Here is a 12,196-nt window from a genome sequence, read left to right on the forward strand (position 1 = left end):
CCATTTGGTTTCTCTCAGGCATCAGAACTGTGTTAAATATGTATTTTTCTCTTCATTTACAGCGGACTGTTTTGCAGAGGAATTTGAAGACCGCTATTTAGATACTAAAGTCACAGGACAGACATTTCGCTACTCTGCTCTTTCACAATCTGCAACGCTCACTCCAGAAACTCCCACAAGAAGCACCCCAAAGCGCCTTGAATTTGTCTACCTGGTGAGTTCCCCAAAATATTCCAAAGATATACATGACCAGTAATCCAATTCCATATTGTCCTGAGCATTTCAGATAATGAATAATCAACATGGGGTTAATTTACTAAAATGGGAATTATACTGAAGAGGGCATATTGCTCATAGCAACCAATCAGATTCTATCTGATATATTCTAGAAGGTGCTAATTAAATAAGTAGAATCTGATTGGTTGCTATTATGTTTTTCATTTAGGAGTACCTCTCCCCTCAATTTAATATATCCACAGTACTTATGAGTGGAAGTGAGCGGTATGTGTGGCCTATATTAACCCTTTGAGTGCCTATGTTGCGGCTAAAAATGGCAGCGATGCTCACAGTGACTGTTCTTTGTTTGGGTTCAATATTTAACTAGACTTCAATTAATTGATTTGGCTCTATATCTTTTTATTTATACTTAAAGAACAGTCGCTTTGAGCAATGCTGGAATTTGTAGCGGATATTTTGAGGATCGCTCACAGCAATGTTGGCACTCGATGGGTTAAACAGTAGCGGAGGAGTAGTGTGTGGTCAGGAATCTTACTGTTCATTGCTGGGGCAGATGAATGCTGATGTCTGAGGTTAGCGTGAGTAGCTCCCAGTGAATTGCTGGTTGGGCAAAAGCGCAAGGAGACACTGATAACGCTGCTGACGGAACCTGAAGTGACGGAACGTGGTTTGTCCAATGGCGATGGGAGGCTTCTTCCTCCATCAGGAGCCTTCTACTTCTTCTGCCATTACTAATTGTATTTTCCAGTACCCCCAACCCGTCTGCAGAGTACCCCCAGGTTGGGAACTACTGCACCCCAGGTTGGGAACTGCTGCATTAGAACATAAACCAATATATACCAGATATTTTGGTACCCTAAGCACCCCAGGTTGGGAACTGCTGCATTAGAACATAAACCAATATATACCAGATATTTTGGACACAAATGACAAACTTAAGCTGCATACATTTGGTGTCAAAACACCTCTTACTGCTGAAAAAGAACGTTTAAAGTTTACCTCATCTAATTATCTTCCATTAAATATTTCCACCTTTGCTGCTTGCTCACAACATCTACTGCCATTTTTTTTACCAAGACAAGGTATTCCAGTTAATGTACAATATTTGTCTTTAATATGCAATAAATAACAATCTACTGCGTTTTAAACTTGCAGAGCACTGTGGCACATTCTAAACATACCACTACTATGAAATCAGGGGTGGATTAAGACAGGAGCGGGCCCATGTGCACAGTTCATGTGGGTTTCTCCTCTTGGTGGTACAGTAGACTCTGCACATGCACAGGTCTTTGGAACCATGGCGTATGCACAGGTCTCCGGAAACATGGATCCTGCCATGTTCCTGGTGACTTATTTTTTTTTTTGCATACAGCATCACCATAAAATGACCACTGCACCATTTCTCTAGTGATTTCAGCTGCAAACAGACAGGGGGGTTATTCTAGTCCATTCTTTCTGACAAAATCCTTCTTAGATGGACAAAACCATGTGCACTGCGGGTGGGGCAGATGTAACTTGTGCAGAGAGAATTAGATTTGGGTGGGGTTTTTCTTCAAAGTGAGATCTATATTGAAGTGCAAAATCATGCAGTCAGTATTTTCCCTGCACAGAAACAAAATAACTCACCCAAATCTAATTCTCTCTGCACGTGTTACATCTGCCCCCCTGCAGTGCACATGGTTTTGTCCATCTAAGAAGGATTTTGTCAGAAAGAATGAACTAGAATAAACCCCTAGGAGAGCCTGGTGAAACATACTCATACTCTACTTATGGCACATATCCTAAACAAACGCACAAACGGGTACATTGAGTCATTGAACGATGTAAAAATAAATTTTCACCTACTTTTATGGGAATTAACTTTAATCAATGAGGAAACAGAGCTACTCAGATTGAGTCATATTATTGAATATGACCGTGAATCATAACACAAGCTACATCCAAACACACTGCTAAACATACACAAATCAGGCATGACATACTCAACAAATACACACTCCTTCCCACGTCTGCCAAACCTTCCTCTCCCACTGTTAATCAAAACCCCTTATTCCTGCTCATGTGTATCACAGAACAGCATGTTGCCTGAATCATCCCCTGTGACTAGAATGGATAAATGTCATGACTTCAATAACTCACAATTGTTTGTTTGTAATTGATGCAATTGTCTATTGTCTATTGTGAACACTTTCTAATGCTGTCACATCTTATATTTAGTTAAACAGGCTAATAGGGTCATATAGAAACACGGTTTGTAAATATTGTATTCACACAAATATAAAAATGATCATTGTGCTGGTCACGAACAGTATACTGTTTATTGGTTTGTCCAGATATAGGGCCCAAATCAGGTTGGCTCAGGAAGCTGTGAACAGGGCAGGTCCTTGAGGGCCTCAGACACCACCCACCCAAACACCTGTCACCCTGCTGCTGCCGATTCCCCTCGGTAACATGCAAGGGGATGTGTAACAAAAACACATCCCCTCACATGCCTCTGCCGACCATCGAATGATCTCTGCTGCCTTTGCAAATAGAAGTCAGTGAAAACTGAATTTTATTGGGGTGCACTTGGACGAAGATGGGGTGGACAGGTGACGTCAGCCACCCGCCCCTTGCAGGCATCGGGCCGCTTGCGTACCCATGACCACACCCAGCATTTTCATGGGGATGCCCACAAAATGTTGGGCGTTCCCATGGGTGAGCCCCATTTCCACCACCACGGGCCCCTGGCAATGAATGCCCGGGGTCTGCACATGCGCAGATCCCAAACAACTGAACGTGGACGAATTTGCTACGTTCTGAATGAACTTGAATTAGGCCCATACTGGGCCTTTATTCATGCCATATAGCTCATCTTTACCACATTCCTGTCAACCTTTCTTTGAGTCAATTTATATTGTTACTTACAATATAGACGCTGCTGTCTATGTTTAGTCATCTAACTAGTTGCAGTCGACCATTAGACATCACCACTGATCTTCTATACCATAACCATTAATACGGCCTGTCTATAGTACCCTATGAATGGCTTTTAGCTGTATCCAGGGCCGGTGTAAGGCTTCTCAGCACCCTAGGCAAAACTTCAACCTACTCCCACCTTCCCCACCCAAAAAAAAAATCATGTGTCCTCTCAGCTCCCCCGGGAAGGTGGGCAAGTCCCCTGCTTTCCCTGGAGGCCCTCTGCACACCCCCCCCCCCCTTTGCCACCCAAACAGAGTACAAGGAAGAGGGGGTAGCAATGTGGGGAAGTAGGTCTCAAGGGAAAGTATGGAGGTGAGGTCTTAGAAGTTCCACAGTCGCCACCTGCATTAAGTACAACAAGGATCCTCATAGAGATCCTTGATTTTTTGATTTGCAGACTTGTTGGCGCCCCCCCAGATACCGGCGCCCTAGGCAGATGCCTAAAGCTGCCTAATGGTAGAGCCGGCCCTGGCTGTATCTGTATTGTGACGAAGATGCAAAATGTAAGGAAAAGTATGCTATTCGTCTTGGAGAATCTTAGTCACATCACATGGTGTGAAGACGATCACTGTATGATGACAGAATTAATCTAATATCACTGTTGCATGTTTAAACTGTTTCCTATCAGCATTCCTGGCACCTGTGCATACCCCCCAACACAGGAATAGAACACTGTGTCCCTCCTGAAGAGGGTCATGTTGGGAGGTATGCCTGTGTTCTCTTTAACTCACTGTTAGAGCATTGTCTCTAAGCACTAGCAGTGCATAGTATATTTCTATCATTAGAAACATAGAATGTGATGGTAGATAAGAACAAAATGGCCCATCCAGTCTACCCTTTCTGTTATATCCCGTAATGTACAATACTGTATATATGTAAAACAGGGCCGAAACTAGGTGTTTCGGCGCCCGAGTCCGCAGTCATTTGGTCGCGCCCCCTCCCCCCCCAAAAAAAAAAATCACTGCCTTGGGGTCAGGCAGCGGGGGTCCAGGGACTGGACAAGGTTAACTCCGGCTCCCAGCGCATGCCGGGCGGTGGGCGGGAGGCAGATTTTGAAAAGACTTGCCGGACGCTGATTGGCTGAATTCAGCCAATCAGCGTCCGGCAAGTCTTTTCAAAATCATCAGCGCTTCCCGCCGCCAGGCAAATAGCGAGCGGCTGTGTATGTGAAAGCTGCCGCTACACCAGTCCCTGGACCCCCGCTGCCAACATACCTGTGTGTAGCGTCCAGGGACTGGTGTAGTGGCAGCCTTCACTCACTCCGTCTCCTAGCGCTATCTGCCTGGCAGCGGGAAGCGCTGATGACTTTGAAAAGACTTGCCGGACGCTGATTGGCTGAATTCAGCCAATCAGCGTCCGGCAAGTCTTTTCAAAACCTGCCTCCCGCCCCCCGTCCGGAGAGCGCTAGGAGCCGGAGTTAACCCACCAGTCCCCGGACCCCCGCTAGGACCTGGCGTTAACCCGCCAGTCCCCAGACCCTCGCTGCTCATCCCAGGGACCACGCTGCCGGGATACCAAACTAGCGCCCCCACCCACCAGCGCCCGGTGCGCGTGACCCCCTAGCCCCCCCTAGTTACGGCCCTGTGTAAAAGATACTCCCAAAATCAAAATTATTCTAGTGTTTAAAAGGAATGTGCATATAAAGGAAGCATGAGATGGCATTGAAAAGCTGAACAAACATTAAAGGATGCTACAGGGATGGCCTGTCTTCTATTTCCAATAGGGACGGTCTATTTATTGGACTAGTGCAGAGATTAATATACTGTACCAGTGCCTGATTAAGGAGCACTGTGCCCCCCCCCCCGCAGATGACACAGCGCCACCCCACAGATGACACAGCGTGGCTGGCACCTGGTCAGGCAGGCAGGGGGTCCTTGCAGCTGTCCGGGCAGTCAGTGCCGGGCCGGGGTCCCTTCCGCGAATGGGAAGTCAGCTCCTGGGTACCTGCAGCAGATGGGAACTAGTAGCGGTATTGACTACTAGTTTCCATCCACCGCATGGACTCCCCCTTCCCCGCTGACTTCCCATTTGCGGCTAAGACCCCCGCCGGCACTGACTGCCCGGACAGTTGCAAGGACCCCTTGCCCGCCTGCACAGGGCGACAGGAGCCCTACACTGGCAGCAGTGCTGGTGTGGGGGCCCCCAAATGTGTGGGGGCCCCGGGGCGACTGCCCCTGTCGCCCTGTGCTTAATCCGCCACTGTACTGTTCAACTATTTGTGTAGTTTATATTGGGTGAAATCATACCTGCATGGTACAGAATTGGGATAGTGCCTAATTGGAGCAAACCACAGAATTGGGTTAGTGCCTAATTGGAGCAAACCACATACCAGTTCAGATAAATTATGCTTAAACTATCTAATCATACCCACTTTTTGGACAACCACACCATCTTTCTGGGGAGGCCTCACCCACTTCTCCATGACACATTCAGTGTTTACATATCAGGATCAAATCATGGTAGCTTGGAGGTTTATACAGTATATGCATTAACCGTTTTCTTATTAACAATAATAGCAGTAAATTAATAATATGTGTATGTCAACAGCCTGCCAACCGGAGAGTGAGTGAAGATGAAACTACCACAGTAGGAGTGAGACCACGGGAGACATGTTTGAGTCTTCCTACGACTCCAGATAAGCAAGTGGCCTGGATTAAAGCGTTCCCCTTCCCTATACCTGAAGAGAGACGGTGGCACCAATCTAACTCCATACAGACCAATATTGTTCCCATAAATGTATCTGGTATGTTAAAAAACTTAATCATTCCATTAAGAAATATTCTTTGGTGATTTGTATGTGCATTTTTTATAGGAGGCTAGCCTATAGATATACAGATCTGTTTGCAGCTTTGAATACCAGGTAATCGCAGTTAATGAATATTTCCTCCTTTGTGACAGTGGGCCAGAGTTTCTGACTGTTGCATGTCTTTATATTATTAAAGCAGAATTTTACACAAAACTAACATATTGGAACTGGGGTTTAGTTTTTAGTTACCTTTCAACCATCATCTACTCCGTCTGGTGGGTCCACTGTCATCTTGTACGTACCTATCACTCAGATTATTGCTGATAACAGCATGTTGTGGGATTAAATAGTTCCAACAAATGCATGCTGTCCTCTCAGGTAGACAGTATTAGAGTTTTTAATATTCAGATTTTTATATTGATATGTTTGACTGTACTTGATACTGGAGGTTCTTTGCAAGTGTTTGACAATTTGCAGCACTGTGCATGGTAAAATAGAGCTAAGTACATAAAGGAATAGATATAATAAGCAAAATACAGAACAACCATATACAATATGAGGAACATTTGTGATGCATAAATGCGGTTATACCCCAAAATGCAGCATAATACATAAAAACTAATAGGCAAGCGACAGAACAAACCTAAAGGATTCTAACCTGCAGTAACATGGCAGAATACAAGGGAACAGGGATCTATATGGTGGAATTGTACAAAGAAACAAGAGAAGAGAGGCCGGTCTCATGACAGTATACAATCTAGTGTAGAGGGTAAATCAGACTGGAGGTGACATGAAGTGAGATTGGGGCAGAGGCAGGTTGAGTATTTGCTTGACGCAATGAGATTTCTGATGAAGGGCCCACCGGGGGATTACAGTGCTTGGTGCCCATGTTTAGGTATGTAGCCATCTGCCATAGATGTATGGTCTGAGCAGCAATGTACTGAATACAATACACCTTAGTGCTGTGCAGTATAAGGTAACATATACATAATCTAATTCTGCATAGTCTGGAACCTGATCCCTAGAAGAGAAGTTGGGGCCCATATGTACCATGGTTATGGAACATATGGAGCCCCTGTTGGGATTCTCCAAAGCAGGATGCCAGGGTTGGTCCATTGACCGCTGACTGCCAGGATATCGTATATATATACCCTGCAGTTGATGGGTAGAGACAGAGGGGCAGATTTATTAAGTTTGGTGAAGTAATAAACTGTCTAGTTTTTATCACCGGCCAATCAGCTCCTAACTGTGAAGTTACAGGCTTGGTTTGAAAAATGTCAGGTAGGAGCTGATTGGCCTGTGATAAAAAAACAGACACTGTGGGCGAAATGTAATAGGGTGCGATTTTTAGACATGTGCGATTTTTGGTCAAAAACGGCCGAAATCGCACATTTTCCGAAAATCGCACATTTAATATGTTGAAAATCGCGGTAAAAAATCACACTTTTTACCGCGAAATCGCACTTTTGGAAGTTACGATTTTTAGTCACATTTCAAATCGCATCCAGATGTTTTCCTATTATAAAGTATACAACTCGCAAATGTAATAGGGTGCGATTTTTGGTAAACGTTACCAAAAATCGCAAAAAAAATAGGTTCTGACAGGCGAATTTGACAGAACTATGCACAGATCATTGAGATCTGTGCATGGTCCTGTTAATAAAAATGTGTAAAAGTGTTTTTATAAAAAAAAAAAAACGGTGTGGGTTCCCCCCTCCTAAGCATAACCAGCCCCGGGCTCATTGAGCCGGACCTGGTTCCAAAAATACGGGGGGACAAAAAGCATAAGGGTCCCCCGTATTTCTGAAACCAGCCCCGGACTCTTGGAACGGTCCTGGTTCCAAAAATACGGGGGACAAAAAATCTGGGGGTCCCCCGTATTTTGAAACCAGCACCGGGCTCCAACAGCCCGCGGTGTCATGCCACAGCCGGGGGACACTTTTTATACAAGGTCCCCCGGCCAAAACATGAGCACCGTGGCTGGTCAGCCTTGGACGGGGTACCTGGAGGAGTGGGGACCCCCCCCAATAAAGGGGTCCCCCCCCCAGGCTTCACCTGTCCAGGGCTGAAGCCCGGGGCTGTCACCGGCGTCCGTGGCCAGTGGACGCCGGCCTGATAGGGTTAAATCGATCATACGTTACATTGCTTTATACCGGAGAACTACAAGTGCCAGCAGACCTCCCCCGCATGCTGGGACTTGGAGAACCACAAGTCCCAGCATGCGGGGCATTAATAGGCCCGCTGGGATTTGTAGTCCACCTGTAAAAAGAATGTTTATAAAAAACACACACACAGAGAAGTAAAAGTTTATTACACACACACACACCTCACTTTTACACCAGCGTTACTTACCATTCCTGGATCCAGCGCTGGTCTGGCTGCTTCACAGCCGGCTCCCCCCGCACTGACAGGCAGCGGGGAGAACCGGCTTTCTCCGTTGCCTCTAACAGCTTCTGTAGCGCTGTTCCAGCGCTACAGAGGCTGAGAGCGCCATTGGCCGATACGTCTCCATGGAGACGCATAGATCAGTCCTGATTGGCTGAGCTATGCGTCACCATGGAGACGCATAGCTCAGCCAATCGCGCTCTCAGCCTCTGTAGCACTGGGACAGCGCTACAGAAGCTGTTAGAGGCAACGGAGAAAGCCGGTTCTCCCCGCTGCCTGTCAGTGCGGGGGGAGCCGGCTGTGAAGCAGCCAGACCAGCGCTGGATCCAGGAATGGTAACGCTGGTGTAAAAGTGAGGTTTGTGTGTAATAAACTTTTACTTCTCTGTGTGTGTGTTTTTTATAAACATTCTTTTTACAGGTGGACTACAAGTCCCAGCGGGCCCATTAATGCCCCGCATGCTGGGACTTGTGGTTCTCCAAGTCCCAGCATGCGGGGGAGGTCTGCTGGCACTTGTAGTTCTCCGGTATAAAGCAATGTAACTATGATCGATTTAACCCTATCAGGCCGGCGTCCACTGGCCACGGACGCCGGTGACAGCCCCGGGCTTCAGCCCTGGACGGGTGAAGCCTGGGGGGGGCCCCTTTGTTGGGGGGGGTCCCCACTCCTCCAGGTACCCCGTCCAAGGCTGACCAGCCACGGTGCTCATGTTTTCTGTGGCATGACACCGCGGGCTGTTGGAGCCCGGTGCTGGTTTCAAAATACGGGGGACCCCCAGATTTTTTGTCCCCCGTATTTTTGGAACCAGGACCGGTCCAAGAGTCCGGGGCTGGTTTCAGAAATACGGGGGACCCTTATGCTTTTTGTCCCCCGTATTTTTGGAACCAGGTCCGGCTCAATGAGCCCGGGGCTGGTTATGCTTAGGAGGGGGACCCCACGCCGTTTTTTTTTAAACTTTTTTTTTTTTGCACAAAATCGCATTTATGAAAATGCGCACATTTTCATGACTGAAAATGCGCACATTTTCATGACTAAAAATCGCCCGAAATCGCGGCAAATCGCATTTTTTTGCCGCAAATTCGCATCTCATTACATATGCGAATTCGCGGCAAAAAATGCGATTTTTAAAGGTGCGATTTGGTGCGATTTTTTTTTAGTCTAAAAAATCGCACCCTATTACATTTCGCCCTGTATCACTTCACCGAGCTTAATAAATCTACCCCAAAAGAGGCATCTGTATACATTATTGTAGCATTGCAGGTCATCCTTGTGACAGTACTGTATATCGGTTACCTCAAGGGAACTTTTGCAAACTCCAAGATCAATAATGAATAAAGAAACATTTCACTATGATTCCATTTTTATTTTTCATCATAACTTTGACCTAAAAAATAATACTTGTATACTTAAAGAGTAGACTTGGCATAGTATGTGAATTCCTTTATCTTTCCTGTTATTCTGTCACAGGAGAACATAAAATAGTTACTATTAGGAAACTTGCACTGTTTCCTGAAACACAATCCAGACAAAATGAAAAAATTCCTTCCTGGGTCTGAAATAGCATCAGTGGAGTTATTCTTTACTAGAATCATCATTTTATACTACTCAAGTCAGCGTGCATCTGTGCGGCCAAAAGGATAAAACATATCCTGAGGACAATGCCAGGCCGCTCTCCCCTATTCACTGACAAAATTCACTGATTCCAAATGCAGATAAGTAAAATATTTTTTCATTATTTCAGTTTTTCTGCAATTTGTAAAGTAACAGCAGGCTAAGGGCCTGATTCTAGTTTGACTGGTCCCCAGCTTATTTGCAACGGGGACCAATGTTTTGCCTCTGCGCATGCGTATACTTGCATATGCACATGTGCAGGGCAGCTGTGCTGTCGCCTTCACCGACGTGTTCTCAGAATGGGGGGGGTGTTTCTGGGAAAGATGGAGGCGTACAGGGGGCTGTTGCATGGGGACCCCCAGCGTTTCCTGGACATGCCCACAAAAATGGTGGGTGCACCCAAGAAAAACTGGGCATCGTCATGCGAATGCAGACAGGCAGCGGCCTCCAGGGGGTGGGCGGCTGATGTCACAAGACTGACATATTTGCGAACATGGGATAAATCATTCGATGGTTGGGGACCATCGAATGATTTCACCCCGGTACGCTCCCCTGCGAATGGATGTTTATGCTAAACATCCATTCACAATGCTGCAAGGAAATACGCACGACAGCGGGGGTGGGGGGGGGGCAGGCATTCACTTGCCCGGCAGGTGGCGTTAGATGGCTCACTAAGCAGCGAATTTACGCTGCTTAGCGAGTCAAACAGAATCAGGCCCTAAAAGTCAGAGTGATTTAATATTATATGTGGTGTCCAGTTCAGTACTGACAGGATGCTGGGTCCTGGGCCTGCTGTTCTGAGTGTGTGCAGGAGCCATAACATGTACAGTGAAGCCTGACACTGCTGGTGATAAAGATGAGCCATGTTGTTCTGTCTATGTTCAACCCCTTGCCCTTCATCCTAGCAATAATTTTTATTCAAATACACTAAGCTAGTCATATTTAGGAATCATCCTGTATAATCAAAGGCTAACACTGCTCCTCATCTCTATGGGGGGATTCAAGTGTTGTGTATGCCTGCAGCCACTGGATGGTGCCTGATGCCTTTCTGATGCTGGTGCCTTTGTGTCTTTCTGTTATTTAATTACTGTTTTGTAGCAAATTGCAAAGGGCAATGGAACATGCCAGCACTATATAAGTAAATGTTCAGACTGTATTCATTTAAAAATGTGTTATTTTTTAAAATATGATTCCAATGCTTGAAATCCAATTACAAATCTTACAGGTCAGTTACAGTATTTTCCACAAGCTCTCATATGTGTGACAACCACTCGCTGCAAGCCTATGAGTGAACCAGCCTTTGTTCTTAGACAGTAGCTCATCTCATTTATCTTATTGTGCTGAGCTGCATTCTCCACTGACACCTGGTTGAATCAATGCAAAATACAGCTGACAAAGTGGCATTTATATTTGTTGTCAGACTTCTATCCTGTTGAAATATTCCAATAATAGACATACCTTAATATACATTTTTGTTGTTGTCATTTAATTGGCATACATTAATAGTATTCCTGAAAAATGGTATTAAACCCCAAATCCTAAACTATTCTATACTATTTTATGTCTGTGCCTAAGTAATGTAGCTGGAATGATGCTGCGTTAATATACTGTAGGTGTTCACCTGAAATTTTTTATACATTTGGATTAAAGAAGTCAGAAACTATTACTTAAAAACATACTGATGCCACTCTCAACAAGTAATACAAGCATAGTTACTACTGACAGGGTTTGCTTACCACTGACCATCTTGTTTTATGAAATCTTTATTCTCATATTTATTTTTATCTTTCGTACACACTAAAGGATAGGGTCATAAATGCCATTGGCAAAATGTGATTGCATGCACAGACAATAGAGAGAAGCAGCATCGTTATCATTCATTTACACTGAACAATATGAATGATAGTATTGTTAACGATATAGTTATTGTTCATATCGCCTGCCTTTATCACATAGTGTGTATGAGGCTTAATATGCAAACAGAGCAGTGGTTCTCAAACTCAGTCCTCGGGACCCCACATGGTTCACGTTTTCCAGGTCACCTGACCGGTGCACTCAGATTATAAAAGATCCACAGATGGAGCTAATGTTTACACTTATGATTCTGTGAGGAGACCTGCAAAACATGCACTGTGTGGGCCCTGAGGACCTACTTTGAGAACTTGTGAAATAGAGCATTAGCCAAAGGAGATGATAATATATAATAGTAGAATATTATTTACATTTATTAGAGCAGAGTATTCCAGGGGACCAGAA

At 45.2% G+C, this 12,196-nt stretch overlaps 1 protein-coding gene across 3 annotated transcripts in view; it reads left to right on the forward strand.

The window, feature by feature from the left end:
- The window catches only part of NHSL2 (NHS like 2), a 256,785-nt gene that overhangs the window by 222,672 nt on the left and 21,917 nt on the right, over nucleotides 1–12,196 (forward strand). For all 3 annotated transcript variants that reach the window (XM_083159099.1, XM_083159100.1, XM_083159101.1), the window contains exons 3-4: nucleotides 63–214; nucleotides 5,746–5,941. In XM_083159099.1, the coding sequence (XP_083015225.1) occupies nucleotides 63–214; nucleotides 5,746–5,941 (348 nt within the window). The remainder of the gene's footprint in view (nucleotides 1–62; nucleotides 215–5,745; nucleotides 5,942–12,196) is intronic.

This window comes from Crinia signifera, chromosome 9, assembly GCF_055691185.1.
Source record: "Crinia signifera chromosome 9, ASM5569118v1, whole genome shotgun sequence".
NCBI classification, from domain to species: domain Eukaryota; kingdom Metazoa; phylum Chordata; class Amphibia; order Anura; family Myobatrachidae; genus Crinia; species Crinia signifera.